The sequence below is a fragment of the Macrobrachium rosenbergii genome, chromosome 49 (genome assembly GCF_040412425.1).
Source record: "Macrobrachium rosenbergii isolate ZJJX-2024 chromosome 49, ASM4041242v1, whole genome shotgun sequence".
Classification (NCBI taxonomy): Eukaryota; Metazoa; Arthropoda; class Malacostraca; order Decapoda; family Palaemonidae; genus Macrobrachium; species Macrobrachium rosenbergii.
Genome location: NC_089789.1, coordinates 9,289,115 through 9,316,614, shown reverse-complemented (window position 1 = coordinate 9,316,614; position 27,500 = coordinate 9,289,115). Strand labels below are relative to the sequence as shown.

The window sequence follows — 27,500 nt, the reverse complement described above, 5'->3', positions numbered from 1 at the left end:
TTCAAGTCAATGGCCCCTGTGTGCTTGTTCCGTATGAATAGGGGTTTATCTTCTGAATAATAATAATAATAATAATAATAATAATAATAATAATAATAATATACAAGAGCGAGGAAGGCAATCCTACGGTACCATCAGACAATGCAACTGGTCAATTATCATTCAACCTGCTTGGACAAGGAGGGTGAACGGCATTCAACTTGCATAACCTAAGTATGTGGACAGCATTCAACCCGTGCACGAAAGGCATGTAGAACGCTTTACAGGATATGTTTCTTGCATAACATTCAAATCGTACTGAAATCCGTACTTGAAACCTACGATGAATTCCAAAACAGAGGTCCTGCTAAAATTAGTTTATGGTGTAGATAGCCGGCAAGACAAAATACTTGAAGTACACAAGCATAAGGCTCTGAACTTTAAACACATTTTTTTATTCTAATACTCGAAGGGGCAACTTCATAGTTAAGCTGTGGGACGTTTGGTAAGGTTATCTACATGAAAACGGTATGGGTAATATGGTGAAAAGAGAAATGTTTATAGCGGCGTTAATTTGAGGATTAACTCTCTATACTAAAGTGTCATCGAGGGTAAAATGTTCACAGCAAGGTTAATTTGAGGGACAACTCTTGATTCTATGATGTATTTGAGGTTAAAATTTGACAGTACTATTAATTTGGTAGTGACCCCAAGACGAGAGGAAACTTGACAGCTCATTTGCGTAAAATAACTCCAAAAACACCTGAGTTTTCCAAATGCTGCTCGCAAAAAATGCAAAACTTAAGAAAAGCTTAGCACCACACACCACCATTATATAGCTTGATTCAGCACGCTGTTGGCCCAGCGTTCGATTCTCCGAGCGGCCAATGAAGAATTAGAGGAATTTATTTCTGGTGATAGAAATTCATTTCTCGTCATGATGTGGTTCGGATTCCACAATAAGCTGTAGGTCCCGTTACTAGGTAACCAGTTGGTTCTTAGCCACGTAAAATAAATCTAATCCTTCCGTGCAGCCCTAGGAGAGCTGTTAACCAGCTCAGTGGTCTGGTTAACCTAAGATATACTTAACTTTACAGCTTGAATCACAAGAGCTTCGGCGGCTCGTGTTTGGAACTGACCAAAAAGAAAAAAAAAATGTTCTTTTTTTCGACATCATTCATCAGGTATGTTTCTAACATGAAAGTATCAAGCTCAGAATTTTTGATCATTAGTATTTTAAGCCGATGATCCTAGTTATATCTATTTCTCAGTCCGTATCATTCTAAATTTGGAATTTGCTCAACCACGATATTCTTTCATCGAGGATCTTCATCAGTTGTGTTTATCTTTTAATCTGAGCGAACGTCATGTAACGAAATCGATAAATAGTCAGGTTCAAATTTAGAATGTTAATTATTAGTCAGGTTCGAATTAAGAATATTAATTCTTAGTCAGGTTCAAATTAAAAATGTTATTTATTAGTCAGGTTCAAATTAAGAACGTTAATTATTAGCCAGGTTCAAATTAAGAATGTTAATCATTAGTCAGGTTCAAATTAAGAATGTCAATTATTAGTCAGGCTCAAATTAAGGATGTTAATTATTAGGTTCAAATTAAGAATGTTAATTATCAGTCAGGTTCAAATTAAGAACGTTAATTATTAGTCAGGTTCAAATTAAGAATGTTAATTATTAGTCAGGTTCAAATTAAGATTGTTAATTACTAGCCAGATTCAAATTAAGAATGTTAATCATTAGTCAGGTTCAAATTAAGAATGTTAATTATTAGTCAGGTTCAAATTAAGAATGTTATTTATTGGTCAGGTTCAAATTAAGAATGTTATTTATTAGTCAGGTTCAAATTAAGAATGTTAATTCTTAGTTTCAAATTAAGAACGTTATTTATTGGTCAGGTTCAAATTAAGAATGCTATTTATTAGTCAGGTTCAAATTAAGAATGTTAATTCTTAGTCAGTCTTAAATTAAGAATGTTATTTATTAGTCAGGTTCAAATTAAGAATGTTATTTATTAGTCAGGTTCAAATTAAGAATGGTATTTATTAGTCAGGTTCAAATTAAGAATGTTAATTATTAGTCAGGTTCAAATTAAGAATGTTAATTCTTAGTCAGTTTCAAATTAAGAATGTTATTTATTAGTCATGTTCAAATTAAGAATGTTAACTGCTAGTCAATTACAAATTAAGAATTTTCATTACGAGTAAATTTCAAATCAAGAATATTAATTGCCAGTCTTTGCAGACGTGATTTTTTTTTTTGACCAGGTCAACTGTTCTTCACAATAATATCGGGCTTAATGGTAGGTCTCCAGTTCAGTAAACCTGTGACATTATGACACAAAAAGTATTGTTGGGTAAAAAATTTAACTTAATTACTTAAATAAAATAAAATAAATGTATATTTTCGAATGGAAGAAACTGGTAAAAAAGGGGTCTTTAGCTTGACATTCTTCCCCTCCATTTCTTTTGTGAATGACTTTGAGACAAAGAGAAAGGGAAATAATACGGAATGACGACGAAGCAAAACACCCACACTGAAAAAAAAATAACAATAATAATCTTACATTTTCTACAGTAATAGTATGTGACGAATTATTCCTTATATTTGTTATTCTGTGCGCGTGTGTGTGTATTTGGGGAGGTGAGGGCCTTGAAGATTATTGCTTACAGTGTGCCTTGATCACACGCTTCAGACTGTACTAAAAATTCTTTGCTGTATCCCTTCCTAGGTCCCAGCTGCCTGCTCTCAGACTTTTTACTACTCATCCGTTTTCTCTGGTCTCTTCCTATTTAGCTGTCCAACCTATTTAGCTGTCCAACTTCTTTGACTTTACCTATCTAATTTTCACCTCTCTTATAAGAAAGGTCCTTTATGGGTGAGTTCTATGAACTTAGAAATGTGACGTTGTGATGATGTTTTATTATTTACAGTGATAAAATAACGTTTTTAACTTGGTCTTAAAATAATTGTCAGCATCAGAAAGAATCTTATTTAATTATCAAGAAGCCATACAATTAACATCCAGATAAACCCGACATTTTCTAAAAGAGAAATCATAAAAGAGAAAACGTTAAAAGTTGACCGAATCTTTTCGGACTGATAAAAATAAATCAATCAACTAAAGCTATTCGAAATAAACAACGATTATTCTCTCTCCTCAAAGGAAAGCTATTCGTAAAGGGAATAATTCAGAGAGTCCCTTACTTGTAAGAAATCGTGTGTGAGAGAGAGAGAGAGAGAGAGAGAGAGAGAGAGAGAGAGAGAGAGAGAGAGAGAGAGAGAGAGAGAGAGAGAGCGAGAGAATCCCTTACTTTGTAAGAAATCGAGAGAGAGAGAGAGAGAGAGAGAGAGAGAGAGAGAGAGAGAGAGAGAGCCCTTGTTTTTCAAGAAATCAAGAGGAATGTTCGACCACTAAGATAAAAGCCTACAGGAACGGTCCCATAAAATGCCACAGGACGATTTCAAATTCCTTTTTCGCATCCACAAGACGATCCCAATTCCTTTTCAGGGATCTCAGTCCCCTCTTTCTCTCCCTTTCGAGAAGATCGCCCGTCGAAACAAACTAATCATTCCGAGATCTTTAGAATTTATAACTGTCACTTTTTCCTCTTTTTTTTTTTATATGGAGGTAGGTAAACGTGTTTGTTTTTCTCGTTACCAACACCCCGGGTTCGATCACAATGTGTCTGAAATTGATTTCTGTTCCACCCGTAACTGTGTCCATTACTTCTATACACATATTCACATACACACACACATATATACATATATACATATATGTATATATATATATATATATATATATATATATATATATATATATATATATATATATATGAAAGGATCCATAATGATATCGTACTCCAAAAATAGGTAAAACATGCATTTTAATTGAAAGTTTTACTGCCGTCAATCATTGATGGCTATCTCACAACGACCTTTTTATCATTATAAATATTGCCTAAGTAACTGGATATCACCATGGATCGTTTTGATATGCATATACATGAATATATACATATGCATACATACATACGTACATACATACACACGTGTGTTATTTGCCAAACAATTTAAATACCAGCAACACACACACACAGGTCTTTTCTACCCAGCTTCTCTGAAGAAGAGAAATTATTTATCTCTTAGACGTCTCTCTCTCTCTCTCTCTCTCTCTCTCTCTCTCTCTCTCTCTCTCTCTCTCTCTCTCTCTCTCTCTCAACGTACGAAAAGCGTCCTGAATAGCACAGGAAAGTAGTAGGAGTGAGAGGAGGAAGGGAGTTACGAAGGACACACAAGCCCCTAGCAGCACGTGATCAAGGGGCATGTGGAAGGCTTCACGTGGCACATTTCCTTAATTAATCCCCTCCCCTCTCTCTCTCTCTCTCTCTCTCTCTCTCTCTCTCTCTCTCTCTCTCGTTCTTCTTCTTCTCATTCTTCGTATTATTATTATTATTCTAAATGGGACTGCAGCAGACAGAATGATTGAATTTGCATTTGGGTTTCATGAATTCTCTCTCTCTCTCTCTCTCTCTTCTTCTTCTTCTTCTTCTTCTTCTTCTTCTTCTTCTTCTTATTATTATTATTATTATTATTATTATTATTATTATTATTATTATTATTATTATTATTATACATAGGACTGCAGCCGACAGAGCTACTGAATTTTACATTTTAGTTTTACGAAGTCTCTCTCTCTCTCTCTCTCTCTCTCTCTCTCTCTCTCTGGACCCCACACCATTTGACCTGAACCACTTTCGCCAATGACACCTGAGGACAGGGCCTTGTATCCCCCATCAACCCACTCGTCTGAAAGAGGATACTGAAGTTCCAAGTGGCCTTCCACAGTAAGAGATGGATGGGGGAGTTGAAAGGAAACACGCAGGAGAATTAAACATCTAAAGTCAATTTCTAGTCGTTTTTCCAAACTTTTTTTTTCTTCCTTCTAAACAGGCTAAGACAACAATTACCACTTGATGGCGAAGATGGATTTGTCTGTGCGCGTGTGTGTGTGTGTGTGTGTGTGTGTGTTTAGGGCGTAGACAGGTGATGTTTGCCTAACGCTCACCCACCACAGCAGCTAAGAGAGGAACGACACGGAAAACTTCTTAGGGGATGGCTGTAAGATTTGCGTATAGCTTTCGATGCATTAAAAAGATTAAAACCGTTCTTAAAGAGTAAATCTGTACATTTATATATACATAATTATATGCAAGTGTATTCGATTGATTCTCCTCCAACAAATGAGGAAACACAAGACTAAGGGATAACAACTTTTTAATCTTTACAAAGTTTTCACAATATTTACGTACGTATTTTTTCCCCATGTGCGTAAGCACGCACTCTCCCCTCCGCCCTAGCGCGCTCCCCTTATTTGTAATTCGCAAATCCGACGGTACATAAACCAAGAGCGTTACGAAGCGATCCCAACCTGCACAAACCAAAACACGCCCCTGATCACTTCACAAACGCCCTAGTTTAACAAACCCCTTCCACCCCTTCCCCAAAACCTCCTCTCCACTTCCAACATCATCTGCTAAAACAAGCCCAGGCTCAACCTCACAGGACGAGGAGGGTTGACAGAGGTCAAAAGGTCGATACTTCCTGAAGCATATTCGATCTTCTGGACACAAGCCGCATAGCACTGTCTGATAGCAAGGATTTCATCATAGCCGGTACCTGCCCTGCCCCGTCCCGTCCGCGACCAATAATAAGGTTTCCGTCTGCCACAGCTATGGTATCGCGTGTCTATAAAGGATTAATAGTAGATTTCTTTGAGGATCTTGTGAATTATCGAAAGAATCTGGTGCGTTTCTGTGTGAAAATAAAATATAATTCTATAAAAATTTGTCCTGTTGTTAAATATCTGAAGATTTCCAAGAAAGTTTATAAATTTTCACGAAATTTTAATCGATACGTATGGAAACCTAATCACTTACTAACAAAATTCTCATTAGTTCTATCAAAAGACGAAGGGCTTCCTTACTACTCACACGACTGACGGCGTTTTAATAAAAATTACCTCACGAATCCCATTTAAATTTGTACCAGAAATTTGAGCAAAAACCTACAGAGCATTAGCTAACGACTGACCATCAATCGCACGGGTGGCCTTAGAGAGAGAGAGAGAGAGAGAGAGAGAGAGAGAGAGAGAGAGAGAGAGAGAGAGAGAGAGAGAGAGAATGAAAATCATTAGCGCACAGATCTCTGTATAGTAAAGCCTTTCTTTATAATACTCATAGATAAATTATTCCACAATTTTATCACAAAGGAATGATTAACCTCTGGTACTTAACAGTGAGTACGACATCGATAAACAGAAAGAGAACGACATAAGGCTTGCATATCGACAGTTATATATCAAGGGCAAAACAATGAGTTGAGCCTTCGTCAAAATTGGGAACCTTAGCCCTCTTGCTTTAGGCACTGTGGGTCTCAACCTCTGCTCTACAGTATTTATGTTCCAATCAGGCACAGTTACAGCACCACTTTCCCAAAAGCAAATGGGTTCTATTCTACTGAAGACATCGCATCTTAGGTCAACAACTATCGGTTTTAATCGCTGTAAACCATCACTTGGATTCTTCAATTCCTGAGCATGACAGCTTTTTATTTGGCCGAATAAAATAACGTCCAGACACCTGTTATGCTGGATAATTGTGATCGACTATCTAAATTAAAACTAATAAAAAAATTCTCTGGAAGTGGAGTGGCAAATCTTTAACATCTGTAAGAAGCATGTTGTCTCTAAAATTATTCTAACTAGACATTTCAGTGTGTGGGCCCTTCATAGTTAGCGAACCGATGACTCAGATGCCAAATTGTTTTTTACAGAGGCCGAGGTTTGTATATGAACCAATCAACTTTGAAGTGCTTGCAAAATTTGATATTCAGTTAGTCCCACAAAAAGAACAGCACGCAACTCTCGATTACCATAAACAATACCAGCAATGTTTAGGGACTGTCGTCAGTTTTACTGACAAATTCTGGTACAAAGATGAATCACTTTTGGCTTAACTTTGTAACTGATACCCAATTTTGCTGTCGTAGTATAAGCAGCACTGCAGCCAGAGACTAACAGGCATCGTTCACAGGCAAGAGGCAAATCTCTTTATAAGAGAAGGACGAGATACAAAAAAAAAAAAAAAATCAGTCATACAGCAAAACACGGAAATCCAAAATAATAATATTAAAAATAGAATATAAGATAAACTTATTGTTCTGCTCACTAATCCTCTCACGCTACTAAACGGAACATATAGCAAAATAAAGAGGACAGGTTACAAGCAAACAATCAACAGGTTTTTTTTACTCATTACTCAAATCAGGTTTTTTTTTTGTCATTACTCAAATCTTAAATGCTCTGCCAATCTTGAAATCAAATCTAAAAACATGAAGCACACTAAAAGTTTTAGTTAAATAATTGTTTCCCGTTTGGCAACCATTTCCCTACAATATTAATTCTCCATGTAATTTCCAAAAATGTATAAGCATATTTCCTCATAAGTAAATCTTAAATGCTCGATCAGTCTTGTAATCAAATCTAGAAACATGAGGCCAACTGAAATTTTCAATTCAGCTAAAATAATAATTTTACTTGCGATTTCCCTAAAAGTATACATCCATTTCCTCAAGTTTACTAATTTTTCCCAATTTTTTTAGGATCAATTAAATCGAATGCAAACCAAGTTTCCTACGCTTTTCTCAAAAAAGTAAATAAATAAAAAATAATAGCATAAACTACCCCGCCACTCTGAACTGAGTGACTTCATGTCTCCCACACTTTTTATTCTCTGTTTCAGGACACGACGTCGGAAAAGGACTCTCCTCTCCTCTCCTCTTCATCCTTGACATAGATTTTGTTGATGACCTCACGACCAAAGTCGGAACATATCTGATGGAGATTCCAAGAAGAGAGAAGAGACACTGAGAACTCGACCCCAGAGCCAAAGAAAAAGGGAACACAAGTCTGACAGCATTTCAAATGTCTGCGATATTGGAAATACGCCACTGAAGTTCTTTTTTTATGTTCAGAATATGCCCTTGAGGTTTTAGCATTGTTGAGAATACTTCTTGCAATAGTTCTCTTCAATATATGGCATATGCCTTTAAACGCTATTCTAAGAGCGGTTCAAGAATAACCTTTTTTCACTAGAAATATTTTTAGCATTATTATACTTTTGCATCTGGGTGGCCTAGAAGAATATACTTCCTTGGCAGTCCTTTGGACTCTGCTCTTCGTTTTCTCTAAAAGTTTATCTTGATTGCCATTAATAATGTGGAAATAAAACCTTCTTCTAAGACTGTCTTAGGATATTAGATGGGGAGGTGGGGGGCCATTACTGAAGGTAACCTTGAAATAATTTTGAAGCAACACTGGGAATATTCTCTTAAACGTTTTTCCAATACTGACAATATGACCTTGAAACTGTCACTTCCACATGTCTTTACTACACGCTCTGTACTCCTAATCTTAATGGCGCAAAAGAAAACACAGATGGACAGATGTAATACATATAAATAGAAAAGGCAACAGGCCATCAAATCTAAAAATAACAGTCGTGGAACGAAATATTATAGGACTAAATGCTCGCTAGCAAAACAGCCCTTAATTCAGTCAAAACAAGAGAAGTCAGTCAGGATGACATGATATCACTCAAGGCGCATGAAGAATCACTCGCCAAAGGAAAGAGTAAATAAAAATGACAATTAGTTACAGTGATAATGAAAGACTAACGTCTTGCAAACAAGGGCACACACGCAATGTGTTTACAGGAGCCTTTACCACGATGAAGAATTAGACAGAAATAGACACACACAACCAAGAAATAAACAGCTTGAATCAGGAAACAGATTTTACGAACCAAGAACGAAGAAACAAGGAAAACACGCTACGAACACAGAATGAGACATTATGAACCAAGGATTACATTAATACTGCTCATAATTTATTTGAATGATTCGCAGATAACAAGGCCTAGAGACGGGTTAACTGGTAAGCTTTTTAGAGCACATCATAACGGCCATCCAAAGTTTTAATAAGAAAAAGTGGAAAATTAGCTTTTTTAATGGGAAATTATACTAACGCAAAACTAGAAGCACCGGAGGAGCTGTTGCAAAACAAAATTCCTACCACTACTACTACTACTACTCTAAAAGCATTTTACACCAAATATTTAATAGACTACTCACTAAAATTTCAAATCATGCTATCTCACGCATGTGTTAAGTTAGTAAATGGTTTAGTTCAGCATATTATTATTATTATTATTATTATTATTATTATTATTATTATTATTATTATTATTATTATTATACCAGCACGGGCCCTTGCACTAATGGTAAGTCTTCAAGGGAGTAAGAGGCCTGACGTGGATCTGTGGACTCGGACCATTCAACCGTTGGGAGTCAAAATTTGAGCAAATGACTGTAGGTTGTGCACTACCATAATGCAGTTCTCATTGTATTTTAATTATTTACTTACATTTTTATCCATTTATTATTTTGTTAATTTATTATTATTTTTTTTTTTTAATAAGTGATCTCTTCTTTCTTTCAGTATTTCGTATCACCTCCCGTTACATCTTTCTAATGAATACCTTAATATTCTTTGGAAGCTTGAATTTCAAGCCAATGGCCCCTTAGGTGGGCTTGTTCCATATGAATAAGGTTGATCTTCTGAATAATAATAATAATAATAATAAATAATAATAATAATAATAATAATAATAATAATAATAATAATAATAATAATAATGTATAACTGAGTCACGAAAATATGGAACGTGATGAATATATAAATAAAGACAAAATCGCAGCACTCCATTGTTTCTCTTTCCTTCGTGGATTTTGTCCTTAATAATAATAATAATAATAATAATAATAATAATAATAATAATAATAATAATAATAATAATAATAATAATACTATGTATGGTGTTTGGTTGCGAAATTTTTGGGTTACCCAGTCTGCTCAGTCATTCAGGAATTCTCTCTTTCCCTCTGTGCTTCCTGATTACAACTTTTCCAAAAGCGGGTTTGCCACCATTTAGGAAAGTCCATTGCCCTAATCATATTCTGAACAAACTAGATTTCATTTAGGAGACGTGTTCACATCGGGTTCATAATTTCAAGGAAAATATGAAGAAATATACATATATATATATATATATATATATATATATATATATATATATATATATATATATATTTATATATATAATTTGCTGTCAGAAGTGCGTTGTCCTGATGGGTCGTCAACGAAAGACATTAGTTAGTAAGGGAAGAAAGATTCTCTAGGCTGAAGAACGAAGTTCTAAAATGAAGGACAAAGATCAGCTTCTTGAAAATCACTTTATAACTGATAAGACAAAGGTCAGCTTTTTTATATAAACGTTTCAAAATCAGCTCTTTGAGAATATCTTAAAAGGCTGTTGAGACAAACTCCAGCATATTGAGAATTGCCTAGAAGTTGGTTGGGGCAAATACCCAGCTTGTTGATAATCGCCTCAAAGACTGCTGGGACAACTATCAGGTTTTTGGGAATCACTCCAAAACCAACTGGGGCAAAGATAAAACTTATTAGAATCATTTTGTAGCCCGTTGGGACCAAGACCAGCTTCGGTAAAATTGTTTTGAGATCTGCTTACGCAAGGATCAGATTTTTGAGAATCGCTTTGGAGTGACTTGGGACAAGATCAGCTTTCTGAGAATTATCTGGAAGTCTGCTGGGACAAAATCAGGTTTTTTTTAGATGAGCCTGAAGTCTACTGGGACAAGCATCAGCTTTTTGACAGTCATTTCGAATTCCGTTGGGGCAAAGACCAGCTTTTTCAAAATCGATTCTAAGTCTGTTAAGACAAAGAACAACGCCTTCCCGCTTTGAGCTTAATTGACACGAGGAGAGTTTGCTTGTCAAATATGATCACAAATGGTCATCAATTGATGAACAATTCCCCCTTAACAGCAACCATAACTATCAACTTCAAAAATTTAATTTCAGTTATGAAAAACGACACTTTTTATCATCATCTTCATCACTGTAAGGTTATATCTCCAAACTTGTCATCTCTTGCCGAAGACGTCAATCAATCATTCTCGAAAGATTACGGAAATATTTCTCTGCAGAAAGCAAAACAAACATCTAATACGTGGGCATGCATGAAGCATCAGCCAAAATAGGCTAATGCAAAATGCAAAACAATAATGAGTGGAAAGAAATATCAAGAAACTTACCACAATATGTCTAGGGAAAAAAATGGCAGCACAAATGACAAGTTAGAAAAATAAGAATAGCAACGCCTTACACATATTAAGTGTTATTTATGTATAATAATTACCATTTCGATATTTATACACAAAATAAAGTTTTCACAGACATATATAATTACGTCATATTATATATATATATGTGTGTATATATATATATATATATATATATATATATATATATATATATATATATATATATATATATATATATATATATATAGTGTGTGTGTGTGTGTATGTGTGTGTAAGCATTAAGCTACAAACGTCCTTTAATATCCAATTCGCTCTACCTCGAAAATAACATTTATGAAAATATATCATTTCCGAGGAAGAGCGAATTGGATATTAAAGGACATTTGTAGCTTAATGCTTGTATATGAATCACGGTGATGTGATAAAATTCATTCATATATATGTATATATTATATTATATTATATTACTGGAAGGCAGTACTATAACATAATATACTATATTGTATAATATATAATAAATAATATAATATAATATACTATATAATATAATATATAGATATATATATGTATATATATAATGTGTTTGTGTATGTACTGTAAGTATGTATGCGTGTCTTTATAAATAAACATCACGTGCCCAGACCACAGTATTAAAAAAAATTCCTTTCAAAAAAGTCATTTTTGCGAGGCACGCCAATTCAAGTATTGGCACGTGCCTTATCGTAGAGGGTCAAAAAAGGGCCCGACACATACCCTACAGTCTATACCCTTCCTCCAGCCACCCTCACAGTACCCACTCCCTAACCAGGCCTGCCCCCACCCCCCTGCCCCGGCAAACCACAAAACTTCGTCTTAAGAAAAACAAACATGCGAGACTGAAAGGGCGGATAAAAGACCGCCAAATCGCATCCACTGAGCCTTTGAAGTACAGAAGTAACAAACACCATGCCGCAGCCACTGACACTTTGGGGAGTGGGGAATAAGAGAGAGAGAGAGAGAGAGAGAGAGAGAGAGAGAGAGAGAGAGAGAGAGAGAGAGAGAGAGATTTTGACCGAGTAGTTAAGCAACGTCAGTTACGTTTCAACAGTGGCCATCAACGTCCAAATAACGGAATTTCAGACAAAGAATTCATATAACGAGAGAGAGAGAGAGAGAGAGAGAGAGAGAGAGAGAGAGAGAGAGAGAGAGAGAGAGAGAGAGAGAGAGAGCTTTTTGAGTATCATACATTAGCATCACGACAGCAATGATTGTCAACGCAGATAGTACAAACTTAAAATTAATGCACTTACGTAAAACTGTGAGGAGAGAGAGAGAGAGAGAGAGAGAGAGAGAGAGAGAGAGAGAGAGAGAGAGAGAGAGAGGAGAGATTACTTAAGCACCATTCATTAGCATCACGACAAAAATGATTATCGACGCAGATAATAAAAACTTTAAAATCAATGTATTTTACATAGAGAGAGAGAGAGAGAGAGAGAGAGAGAGAGAGAGAGAGAGAGAGAGAGAGAGAGAGAGAGAGAGAGAATATTCAAGTCCCTGGAGCCAACATCCATTAGGGAGAATGCAACAAGAAGCAAAAGCACAACAACAACCACACTGAAACTACACATCCACTTACATCCAATTAGGCTGGTAAACATCCGGCGGGGTTGGTCCACATCCCCTGAAAAGGAACCCATAAAAGTCATTCACAGGATCTTTTTTGGGGGGTGGGGGGGTGGGAAGAGACGGGGCTAGGGTCATCCTTAAACTTAAAACAAAAGTTAAAATTATGGTTTAGGGTCATCCTTAAACTTAAAGCAAAATTTTAAAATATTGGTTAGGGTCATCCTTAAACTTGAAACGAAGTTAAAAATATTGGTTAGGGTCATCCTTAGGGTCATCTTAAACTTAAAATAACACAAAAGTAAAAAATATTAGGGTTGTCCACAAACTTAAAATAAAACAAAAGTAAAAATATTGATTAGGGTCGTCCTTAAAATTAAAATAAAACGAAAATTAAAACTATTGTTTAGCGTCATCCGTAAACTTTAAATAAAACGAAGTTAATACTATGGTTTAGGGTCACCCTTAAACGTAAAATAAAACAAAGTTAAAGTTATGGTTTAGGGTCGTCCTTAAACTTGAAATAAAACAAAAGTTACAACCATGGTTTAGGGTCATCCTTAAACTTAAAAATAAAGCGAAGTTAAAACTATTAAGCTTAAAAGAAGGTTCTATACTCTACACACTTTTAAAACTTACCTGACATAAGTTCAACATTTTGTCTTCAAGAAAGCTTAAAAAAACACATTCTCCGTAAAGAATCGGTTAAAAACAATCATATAAAATACATTACTTAAACAACGTTGTGTACCGGTTTCCTAAAAGGAAATCAAAGGGAACATTCATGTTCTGGGTAATATAATAATAAAATTGGGTATTGACATTAATATCAACATAACAATCACATTCAAATAAAACATCTACGTGTATTAAATAAGGTCTAAGTAAATAAAAAAATTAAAAAAGAAAAAGATTAGTTAACAGATTTACAAACACCACAGTTCAAATCTTGTCTTGAGGAAGGGGAAAAATAGGTTTTCTAATTATAATTGCGAAACAACACACTTAATGTGCAGAGGATATTTGTGCCTCTTGTTCTTACCAAAAAAAAAAAAAGTTCTGCCAAAACAACATCAGAAAAAAAGGTCTTAAGGGCAAACCATCTTTTTGTAAAACCACCCAGAAAAAAAAATTCTTTAACTGTAAAGCACAAGGTTTTCTCAGTGTCTCTCCGGTACCGTAAACAAAGTCAAACTTACCACTGAAGCAACTGCAGTTTCACAAACTTAGAAGGTCAGACTCAGCCTTCAATCAGACATCATTACCAGAGACCTACTTGGCATCAGATTTCTGTCCTAATCACATCCGTTCATCTCGAGGACAAGTAACTCTGTTCACGATCGTTTATTTTATAAATATCATTACTGTCAACAATTAGGTACAGTAAATATGTGTGTGTGTGCCAATGCAACAACAGCAGTTGTCTCTCTAAGCATAGAATCTGATGTAGATTAAAACACTTTTATGTCCTTGAACGAATAAAAACATGAAAATAAAAGAATCACTTATGATGATCTTGCCTTACTGTCAAACTACAGAATTTTCATTTTTAATAGAGAGGCCGAGGGGAATGACAACTTCATTCCCTTTACCCAACCCAACCCTGACGGAAATTAGAGGACAAAAAAGTAAAAAAAAAAAAAGAGCAAAAACCCCCGTTATCATGCGTCGTGAATGTACGGGTTCTCTCTCTCTCTCTCTCTCTCTCTCTCTCTCTCTCTCTCTCTCTCTCTCTCTCTCTCTCTTTCATGTTATATATTGCCATTTCCTCTCGCAAGAGATCACCCGACAAGGCCCGTGTCCTCTCTCCCATTACCAATAATATATACATTTCCTTAATGGACAAAAACGGTGTTCGTTTAATTCGGTAGCCCACAGACATGGAAATGAGGTTCCCTAGCATTGCACACGCGCGCGCGAGCACACACACACACACACACACATACACACACACACACAAAGTATTGCAAGTGCCTGAATAACCACAAACCAAAGTGGGAACCTTGGAAGGGTAAAGACACGTTTTCACTGAACAGTAGGAAATATTATTTTTGCTTTTCACTAATATATTGCAATATTACCAACAAACTATCTGTAACGGTTTCTGTCCTACACTTCAATTCCCTTTCCGGGAAATGAATGAAATTCATTACAAAGTTCGGACCTGTGAGAGATATATATATATATATATATATATATATATATATATATATATATATATATATATATATATATATATATATATATATATATATATATATATATATATATATATATATATATATATATATATATATATATAAGATACAGACATAAAGACCTGATTAATCACCATTAAACTTAAAACATATATGCTCCCAAAAATACTAAACAATATGAGGAATAAAACAAAATAATCCTTGCCTACACAATTTATCGCTCCATAACTTAATTAATTAAAAATTTCTTCTTCCGAAACTGTGCGTTTCCTAAGAAGAACCACCTGAAGAAGACCACAGAGTCATCGCAGTTCGAAATGTTGCCTCTACACGTTTTCGGCATTGCCTTCAAGGTCATCTTTACCGGAGTGTCATTCGACTCGGTGTACGGGGACCTAAGGATGTACTTTTATGCCGAAGGTCGAACAGATAGCGTTGATGATACGTATTCAGTCGAATACGCATTTCAGAATGTGTGTTCTATGGACTTTCCACTCGCGTCCAAAGCGGACCCTCTGACTGAGAGAAACAACAGCTGGAAAATGGCCATTGCTGCGGCTTTCTTTGTTGTAACTGGTTGTATTGGTTGTTTGGCCTTGGTTGTTTACCGCAAGTGCAGAAGTTACGGAAATTACGTTCGGGAACTGGAAAAGGATCTGAAAAGCCAGAGGGACAACGAAATCCATTTCCAGCTGAGGATGGATGAGATGCAGAGAGAACTGAAAGTGCTGGAAAGACAGTTAAAGATGGACTTTCATGTCCAAAACGAAATGAACCTCCTTCTGGAGGAACGCAAGAAGGAAATCTCGTATCTGCAACTCCTTCTGCAGTCAAAAGATCTCTTGATCAAGCAGAAAGAGGAACGAGAAGTAGAATTAAGGAGTTACTTCCAGATCATGGTGAGAGAAGGTGAGAAAGAGATTTCGTCTCTGCAGTGTCTTCTGGCGTCGAAAGATCTCTCGATCAAGCAGAGAGAAGAACAGCAAATGGAACAAAGAAGTTACTTCCAGCAGAAGATAGATGAGAAGGAGAAAGAAACTGAAAAGCTGCAAGATCAGATAGTTAAGGAGAAAGACATGATGGGGCGACTGGAAAGACAATTGGAGAATGCCTCTGAGCAGCAAAATGGAATGAATCTCCTCCTGGAAGAGCGTAAGGAGGAAATCACTAGTCTGCAACGTCTTCTGCTGGAGAAAGATCTCTTGATCAAGCAGAAAGAAGTAGAGGAAGCAGAACTAAGAAGTCACTTCCAGCAGCTGATGGACGAGGAGAAAGAACTCAAAGGGATACTACAACCCCAAGAAGACCAACAGCAACAAGATCAGCTGAAGCGAACGAAGACTCCAGACCAAGGTCATGTGGAAGATATGTTCAACGTGATCCGGAACAAAAAAGAAAGACAGTGGCTGGATTACAGACGGGCCACGTATGATGGAAAGGGAATTCTAAAGAGAAATTGGATTTAATAAGTCAGACCGTCCATTGAAAAAAAAAAAAAAAAATCTGAGGTGCCGCCGCTGATGTAGAAAACGGCAAATGTGAACTCTTATCCCCTCCAAAAAATATGAATAAATATCAACCCTAAAATATGCAAAATCAAAATTAACTAAAATTTCATAAATTCCAAGGAACAGAAATCTCAGTTAAGTTTTATGAAGGAAATTTATTTTTGTTTTAGTACATCACGTGTTAATATTTGTATTATGGAAAAGGGAATTCTTGTTTGGTTTCTGAATAAAATGAAAAAAAAAATCTGGTTTTATTAACCTTCACTTAGTAGTGTAATAGTCCTTTTAAATAGTAGCTAGGCTAACTAAAGTATCTCAGTGACATGGGTAAGTGGTAATTACAATAAATGTAAAGGTGTAAGACTTAGTTACTTGACATCAGTATTAATATTTGCGTTAATATATTGAATATGGGTATTCTTAAATAATCCTGACAAGAGTACTGGCAAAAAAGGTATTGTTGATGCAAATATTAATCTCGATATTAGTATCACTATAATATATCCCTGACTTGCATATTTTCAAGTAATTTTTACATTTGTTGAGATACTTTTAGGGATTTTATGTTTTGTTTATTTTTAAGTGATCCTTTTTAATTGTTCCTTTTAATGCTTTAAATTTGAAACCATAGTGCACTTTTAACATTAAGTTTGTAGCCTTTGTGTAATTTATATTATTTATTTTGTACAGCCCTCGAAAATGTCATGAAGACATTACGAAATGACCGTTTTTAGCAACAAGTCTTTGTCACCTCCTCCTGACTGATGTATATCCGGCTGTGGCCACCGCTGTTTGATATACTGAATATATATATATATATATATATATATATATATATATATATATATATATATATATATATATATATATATATAATCAGCAAACAATCACGTGTGGAATAGAAATAAATTTCTGACTCACATCAGGATCGAACCCAGGTCTTTCAATTGAAAGGCAAGGGCGCTGCCCACTAGGCCGTACAAGTCATAAAAGAAGTTGGAACCTGAAGGCAACTGCACTCAAGGACTTGTATGGCCTAGTGGGCAGCGCCCTTGCCTTTCAATTGAAAGACCTGGTTCGATCCTGATGTGAGTCAGAATTTAATATATATATATATATATATATATATATATATATATATATATATATATATATATATATATATATATATATATTAGAACAATTTCCCTAACAAGTGGTGGCTTCGTAGTAAAATTTCATAATGGTCACAGCCAGTGTCCCACCTTAACTCGGGAGTCATAGATGAACCAAGAGAGAGGGGGAGAGGGGGGGCGAGTTTCCACCCCTCCCTACATGATTGATTATTTTCCCTCTATAAAACCATAATCCATCTTTCTCTGGCGACTGCTGCTCCGTAATTTTCTTTTACCCAAAGAGCTTCGCATATCTCGGATCCAAAGCACACCATCTCCTTTCTACTTTACAGCAGATCATCATTAATAATGCATTCTGGACCGCTTTAACAGGCCTTTGAGAGAGAGAGAGAGAGAGAGAGAGAGAGAGAGAGAGAGAGAGAGAGAGAGAGAGAGAGAGAGAGAGAGAGAGAGAGCAACTTATCTACTTCCATTACACTGCCCATTACTATTCATGACGTCTAATCGTCCATTACTTATTCCCCTTACATTTTACCATACCATTATCCCCGTTCCAGTCCATACAAAGGAAGGAATTCTGTCCAGCCAGGAGTTCTAGCGCCATATGCAAGTACAGAATGTACACAGGATGAAATACAAAATACATTAAAAACAACAGAAAAAACTAATCACATGAAATGTGACACGGGCACATACAAATGTGGAAAGTCGATAAGAGACAATACAAATACATTAAAAAGATGACAAAAAATTAATCACATGAAATGTGACATGATATAAATCAAATGTTCCAATTTCCGAAATTGCCTGAAAGTATTCGCCACCAGAGACAATAATAATTAACTCATTTGGTGGCTTCTTTTCCTAACTGGAAGGGGAGTGCCAATTGAGTGTCACCTTTAGGCATGGCCAAGATATCATGCATAATGATGTTGCAACGTCTTCTACCCTCGTGAACTTTTGGAAACGGGGAGAGAAGAGAGAGAGGAGAGAGAGAGAGAGAGAGAGAGAGAGAGAGAGAGAGAGAGAGAGAGGAAAATCAAGCTAGACTGATATGGTCAAATGGAGGGGGTTTAGGAGCAGGCCGAAGCTGGGGAGGGATACAGAAAGCAAAGTGGGGGAAGGGATTCATGGAGGTCGATTTTCTGAGTGAAGGGGAAAGTAAGGAGGGTAGGAGGGGAAACAGGGAAAAGGAAAGGAAGGGGGAAGGGGTAAGGTAGAGAGGATAGGGGAAAATGAGGGGTGTGGATCAACATCCAAAATAGGTGGAGGGGAATCAGGGAAAGTGAGAGATAGGGGAAAGGGCCTTATTAGTAAGAAGGAGAAAATCAAGGTTGACTGACTTAGTCAAAAGAGAGGTAGGGGGTTTGTCGCAGCCATGGGTTGGGGGGGTGAGGGAACAGAGAAAGCAAGTTGTTGGGAGAGGGTGAAGAAAGTCATAGGAAGGGATATGGTCAATCACGTAGAAAGAAGAAAGACTAAAAGAAAGTAAAGGGGTGTGAACTGCAGCCCAAAATAGGGGGAGAGGGAATCGGAGAAAGAAAGTAGGAAAAGGACCTTATCAGTAAGTGAGGAATCGAAAGCACAGACACTAACAGACGCCACCTCGAAGTTGCTTGCACCTTCTTCCTCCCTTCCTGCCTCGAGCGATCGCTCTTGACATTACAATTAAAGTTAATGTAACAGAAACTCGGGCACTTCCAACTCGCCGGAGTCTTATTTCTTTTTCTTTGTGGAAATGAATGCCGCGGCATACGTTGCCTAATGGGGAAAATGCCTGGCTACTTCACCCGTGAAAATGAAGTAAGCCAAATTGTCGCCCCAGTCCAGCTGATGCTGTTTCTTTGTTTCTCAAGTTAATACCATTCAGTAATACTTAGTAAATTTGAAGTTCAGCGGTCTCCATTTTAAAAAAATTCAATGTATTAAGTTTAAATTCTGAAAACTAAAAATTCTCATGAATCTTCCTGAATTTTTAATATTTACATAGAAAAAACGTACCTTAATGAAACCCTATCATAAAACACTGGCTACTTGTATTCGTGGTGATTCATCAGTTCTGAATGTCAACAAATTATTACATGATTCTTCTCCATATATGATGATTATTATCACTTTTATACGTGATTCATTTATTACACATTACCACTTTAATTGAAATGATTAAATTATGTGTGAAAGATTGTAAATTTGAATTTAACGGTAAATTTTACTCACAAAATTTTGGTATGGCAATGGGAAACCCTCTATCCCCAGTGTTAAGTAACTTGTATATGGAATTTTTTGAAAAGAAAATATTAAACAACATAATCCCACGTAATGTAACATGGTTTAGGTATGCTGACGACATAATTTGTGTATGGCCAGGGAACCAAGATGTAAATAATTTTTTTGCTAAGTTAAATCAGTTAGTACCATCAATTACATTCACTATGGAAATGGAAAATGATGGGTGCTTACCGTTTTTGGATGTCCTCATACGAAGAAATAGTAATGGGTTTAAATATAGTGTGTATAGAAAACACACTAATATTTCTTCCTATGTTCATTTCTGTTCTGGACAAAGCAATAAGGTTAAAAAGTAAGTGTTTTCATCTGTGTTTTTAAGAGCATTACGGGTATGTAGCCCTGAATATACTGATGATGAAATAGGTAAGATTAGGAATGCAGGCAAGAAATTGAAATATCCTGATAGTGTATTAAACAGTGCACTTGAAGTGGCAAAAAAGACTATGTATCAAAACCAAAAAGAACCCTACAACACAAAAAATTTGCTTGTTCTGCCTTATAATAATAATATGAAAGATATCCCTCATCTTCTTAAGAATTTTGGTGTTAATGTCGCATTTAAGAACATTAAAACAATGAAAAATGTACTTATCAAGAACTCTCCTGACAATACTAAAGGGTGTGTATATAAAATTTCGTGTAAGTCTTGTGACAACTTTTATATTGGCCAAACCGGGAAAGCATTGGAAAAAAGAATTGAACAGCATAAGAAATGTGTGAGATATGCACAGGGTAATAGTGGTATATTTGTACATGTTAGTGAGAACAATCATGCTATCAACTGGGAAGGGGCAAAAAGGATTGTATATTCTAATAATGCACCGCAAAGAAATATCACTGAATCTAGCTTTATAAAAGAAAGTTACAACCATAATATGAATATCAGTCAAGGGATGTATAAACTTGATCCTTTAATATCTAAAGAAATTTGTAAATTGTTCAAATTTTAAGGTAGGCAGTAGAGATGTATGAAAATAGGATTATCATATTTGTAAACACAGTAGTGTTAATGAGTTTCCAAACTCCGCCTCCCTGACACCTGTCAGGTATGGATCCGAGGTCGCGTATGGTTTGTTTATCAGCATTGTCCCCTGAGAGTATATTGTGATTTTTAGCCAAATGAGTTTTGAAGGCCACTCCTACCTCGACACCGGCCTGAAGGGGGGATATGTAGTCTCTAACGGTTGTGTATGTTCATCAGTACTGTTCTTGTAGTATATATATTTGTGACTTCTCATACTCTGTATCAGTCCTTCGTCAATGGCTTGGAAATAAAGTCGAAACCGGTCAGACCTACATCCTGTTTCTTATTTTTCACCTGTGGTAATGTGTGATATATATATATATATATATATATATATATATATATATATATATATATATATATATATATATATATATATATATATATATATAAAGGCAAATGCCACGAAGGAAAGTGAAACAACGGAGTGGTTGCTAGGCCTTTGGACACATGGTCCTTTATTAGCAGACTGATGAGAAATATAAAAGTAAAGTTTACAGGAAGGCTCATATAATTGACAGATGACATACAGAGTTACAGATACCCCTGAGGATGGGGATTATAAAGGAACAGATGCACCTAGAATACAAAAAAGCTCGTATAACTGACAGATGATATACAGGTACAGATACCCCTGAGGATGTCGGGATTATACAGGAACAGATGCACCTGGATTATGTCGGGATTATACAGGAACAGATGCACCTGGAATCCAGGTGCATCTGTTCCTTTATAATCCCCATCCTTAGAGGCATCTATATCATCTTTCCTTCGTGGCATTTGCCTTTATATATACATTCACCACGTTCCATATCTTCGTGACTCAGTTATACATATACTTACATACATATACATATATATATACATATTATATATATAAATATATATATATGTGTGTACATGTATGTACATGTATATACATATATATATATATATATATATATATATATATATATATATATATATATATATATATATATATATATATACATACATATATATATATATATATATATATATATATATATATATATATATATATATATATATATATTGTATATATATATATATATATATATATATATATATATATACACTGAAAATTCGTCCACGACGCTTTATTCAAAATCCCACTTTAAAATCACCGACCATTTACTGTGCTTTTTCATTAAATCTGTGTAGCATAGTTTTACCCACCTTAATCTATCCATAGCACATCTTTACCATAGAATTAGTCATGACGCCAAATAACTATCAATCAGTCAGTCACTCAATACCAATGTAATTTCTAGCCGATTATCAAATCTTTATGTTATCTGGTTAAAGTAAGCGGATGTAACTGTATATTTCAAAGAAATTTTAACACTAGTACTATTTCACGGTACCTCTTTCACGCTTTTTTTTTTTTTTAAATTCAATAAACATGAACTTTTTCACCATGAAAATTGCCTTCCATTATCAAAATACCGGAGAGAAAAAAGGTGAACAACATTCTCTTTTTTCAGCCTTCGATCACACTTTTTTTTTTTTAGTCGGCTCTTATTTAATTAAGGAGAAATTTTATTTCCTGGAAATTACCCTCTATTACCTGCACGGTGGGCGGAAAAAAAAAAGCTGCCAGCATCGGCGAATATGCAGCCCAAATATAATTTCGGGTAAACTGGGCGTAACATGTAGAACGACCGTGACGAGAAAACTTTTAAAGGGGTTTATAAAAAAAGTAGTAAGTAAATAATTAAATAAATAAAACCTAAATAAATAAATTAATAAATACATAAATACAGAAATAAATATATACGTAAAGACCATAACGAAAAGCAACATTTTCCTGCAAAAAAAAAGAAAAAGGAATTTGCTATCATGGTCAATACTGTTATTGTTGACATAATTATTACTGATGATGACGGTTTCATCGTGACTAGTATAATTATCTTGTACCTAGATCTTGCGTTGCAACTACCAAGGTCATTAATAACTAGTGGATTTGACTGATAATATTCAAGAAGAATGAACAACACAAAGAAAACACATTTATTATTATTATTATTATTATTATTATTATTATTATTATTATTATTATTAGTAGTAGTAGTAGTAGTAGTAGTAGTAGTAGTAGTAGTAGTAGTAGTAGTAATTATGCCCACCTTAACTAAAAAAAAAACGAAGGAAAGTTAGATAATCCATCCATTCTCATCGTAAATTCCTGAGTCGCCCTAATCACCACTTTATTACGATTTTTGGCATGCGTCAACAATAACAGAAGAAAAATAATTATAAGTAGACGTCAAACATAATAAAGAAAAATAGAAAAAAAAACAGGAGCGAGAGTCAAATTCGCGAAACACGGGCAAAAGTCGCAAGGCATCATCCTCATTTGCATATCCACACTTCCCCTCCTCATCTTGTGCCTCCCTTGCCCTAAAGCTTCTTTCCCTTTCTCCTCATCGTCAAAGCACTTCCTGTTTTTCATGCATACCAAATGAGCCCCTGCCTTCATCAAGGCAGTACAAATTTATCATGCCATGGTAAAAAAAATAATGAGGCACTGCCTCTTTAGAGAGAGAGAGAGAGAGAGAGAGAGAGAGAGAGAGAGAGAGAGAGAGAGAGAGAGAGAACTATAACTGACTGACCTGACAAAACCCAAACTTAGCCACGGTGTCCCTATGTAAATTTTGTCAGTATATATATATATATATATATATATATATATATATATATATATATATATATATATATATATATATATATATATACATATATATGTATGTATGTATAAACAGAGAAGCCAACACAATGGTAACCTCCTCAGTCATACAATAGCACAGCCAATTCAGACAGGCTCATTAGCAATGTCCCAAGCACCCTAATCTTCAAAACACTCCAGAGGTTGCTGGATAATAAGGCCTTTCCTTTTCATTGCCTATTCCACGCCATTTATCCAGCCTTATCTAGGTCCTCCTCTCGTCCTCCTTCATCACAATTCCGAATTACACAGTTTTCTCCAACCTATAGTCTTCCATTCTTTTCACGGGACCAAACCATCACAAAGCCCTTTATTCTATCATTTCACTTTGATAGTTCTCACCCTTGAGTTCTTAGGTTACATATTCCATGTAAAAATTTATCTGTACAGCCATCTATACAACAAACGGTTCATTTTAAAAGTTATAACCTTCTTCCATTCATATTCAACATCCATACTTCATTTCTTGTCTCAGACTCACTTTTCCACTGAACTAATCATTCTCCCATCTACGCTTGTTTCATTATTATACGCACACACACACACACACACACACACACACACACACACACACACACACACACACACACACACACATACATATATATATATATATATATATATATATATATATATATATATATATATATATATATATATATATATATATATATATATATATATATATATATATATATATTATGTCTATGTGCAGAATGAAGAGTGATTGGTTTGATGCTGAAGTGGGGTTCACCAAGGTCTGCTCTGAAGGTGGAATGTGGTGTGGGTAAACTATTGTTAATGAAGGGGGGGGTGATCCTGCTGCAAAATAGCTGATAATTCCCAAAATAGCCAACCTACCTATTATCAATACTACTATGACCCAAACGCCTAACCTTTCAAAGAAATAATTTACAATGTCCGCTAACCTGCATATCAATCCTCTTTCTTTCTCTCTTTCTTTCTTTCAACTTTCAGCTGAAAACCCTTATGGACAGAGTCGACAGACTATAATACACCCAAGAGGGCTCCAAAGGGAAAGCAGCCTGCAGATAGAGCTAAGTTATAGGAAAAAAGTGATTAAATATAAATATATATGAGGGATTGGAAAATAAAACCGACACACCTTGAATTCAGGAGACGTCAGCAGAAGCAGGAATGAATTTTCTCTTAGCTTAAACATTTGGAGATCAGAAGATTCAACGACTGCACAGGTAAACTAGTCTACATTTTAGTTATAGCCAAGATGAAACTCCTAACAAACTGGGTAGATCAAACCCGATGCTTGCAAACGACACGCTGCTTGCAACAGCAGGCTGACTCGACTGAATGCAACGCTCAATGCAATAAAAAAATAAATACATAAATGAATAAATAAATAAATAAAAAATGAGAAAACGAGAATTATATTACTGTTCTTGCATCTTCAAAGGCCATCTCATTCTCTCGATCACTCAATCACACTGTCAATAAAACCGGTTGCATTTGCAAACGCAAGCACGATGTGCCAGCGCCTCTCCGTCACAGGCGGCGCTGCTGATCAATCAGGGTCCATCAGATGACGTGGTGCAAGAAAGAGAAGGTTTCGGTGAGGAGGAGGAGGAGGAGGAAGTGTGAGGAGCAAGCAGGAGAAAGAGTAAGCACAATAAAATAAGACGCGGTATATTCCATGGATAGAATATGGTGTGAATTTATGGCACATTCGTTATCTGTCATTTGTTATATTAATGTTGCTGTTATTAATACCGGTATGACTAAAAGTCTCACTAATAAAATGGCATGAGATACATCTTGCTTTGGTAATATTTAATACTTACTCACACATACACCCCCAAATACCCGTAAACGTACACGTACACATACATACATATATATGTGTATATGTATACATATATATATATGTATATATATTTATATATATATACAGTATATATATATATATATATATATATATATATATATATATATATATATATATATATATATATATATATATATATATATATATATATATATATATTGTGTGTGTGTACACAGACGCAAACATTATAAGTTAAATTCCCCACCTGGAACTGATTACCAGTTACCGAAACCATCTTTGACTCACCAACCCAAGCTCTCAACTCGCCCTCAGTTTTATCCAGGGCAAACCAAACATTTTTACACGACCGATTTCTACGGAGAGTCTTCCATTTCAAATGAATAAACTTGTTTCCATCCTGTGAATATGATCTCACTCAATGCAAAATAAATGACTTAAAAGAACTGGTTGATTACTATACTGGCTGGCCTGTCAGTTATCCAAGTCATCAGACTGGGAAGAAGTGACTGACAGTATGAAAGGGCTCTAGCAAAGGTGAAGAGAAGTAGAAGATTGCATGGCCTAATTTACACACGCACCATGAGCAGTAATGCTTGATGGAGCTATAGCAGAAGTATAAGTAAAGGTTATGATTTTGTAAATTACTGATGTTTATATACAAGCTACACTTGCTTTTCACAATATGTAGTTATCCCAAAAGGCTTAAATCCCAAAGAAGTAGACAGCCAGGAAAACACAAAAAGCAGATAGTAAATAAATCACACAAAAGCCGCTTATAATAGGAAAAACGCACCACACAGCAAATACTAAATAGTTTGTTTACAGGGAAAGAATAATTCAACCACTTGCAAAGACTGATTGATGGTAAGTTGCCCGAGTTATCTGTTGTCTGCTTGCAAAGTCACTAACGCCGAAGATATATATATATATATATATATATATATATATATATATATATATATATATATATATATATATATATATATATATAATAGCAAAATACTTAATAAAAACGGCGTCCCAACTTCTATGATCATCGACGCTCAAGTGACACGTAATATATTCACATGACATATCAGAATCGATGACCAATGCTTTTGCAACACCCTTTGACAGATAAAATCAAAATAAATGAATCACACAAACTATGCATCTATTATTTCTCTAAGTCACAATGGCGACATATAAAACACTGCTAGAAAAATAAATGCGATCTCTGCTGTAATCAAATTTGCAGATAACAACGCTAATAAAAGGTTGCTATAGGAGCTGGGTACGAAGTCAACTTTAGCATTCTATTAAGTTATTACTGTCATACGTATTCTGATATGAGAGAGAGAGAGAGAGAGAGAGAGAGAGAGAGAGAGAGAGAGAGAGAGAATAATGTAAACACATCTGCAAAAGTCTGAGTTGCTCTTATCTCCCTTGGCATCTCTGAGAAGAAAAAGACCGACAGGATAATCCACTCTGCTAGTGCCTTGGGGGGGAAGAAGAAGAAGAAGAAGAAGAAGAAGAAGAAGAAGAAGAAGAAGAAGAAGAAGAGAGAGAGAGAGAGGGGGGTAGAGGAAGAAAACCAAACGCACCTTCCAATAGGCCTAATGACTCGAGAGCTGCATTAGTCATGATATAAATCAATTGAAAATGGCTCGGCCGATTGCCCCCTCGGCGCGCGCTGCCAATTCCCGAAGCTGTAAGGTAGGCCTAGGGTGAAAAACATGGGAAGGGGGTGGAGGATGGAGGGGTAGGCCTACTGTGGAGGACGAACGCCCGCGCCGCAGAACGCCCCTGCCAGCCTATAGAGCTGAACCGACACGTCCCGACCATTACGAGGATTACCGACCGAAAACCCCTACCCCCGACGCACACGACGAAGATACATTCAGATAAACTCTGTTATAGACGTTCTTCCCTCCACTTAGGCCTAAGACAAACTGCGCGAGAGTCTATAGCGGAAATTCA

The 27,500-nt window shown here is 35.6% G+C and overlaps 1 protein-coding gene across 1 annotated transcript in view; it reads right to left on the bottom strand.

Moving 5' to 3' along the window:
* The window catches only part of LOC136832072 (abnormal cell migration protein 10-like), an 891,193-nt gene that overhangs the window by 725,224 nt on the left and 138,469 nt on the right, over positions 1–27,500 (bottom strand). Inside the window, exon 2 of the mRNA XM_067092687.1 lies at positions 12,856–12,900. Within this exon, the coding sequence (XP_066948788.1) occupies positions 12,856–12,900 (45 nt within the window). The remainder of the gene's footprint in view (positions 1–12,855; positions 12,901–27,500) is intronic.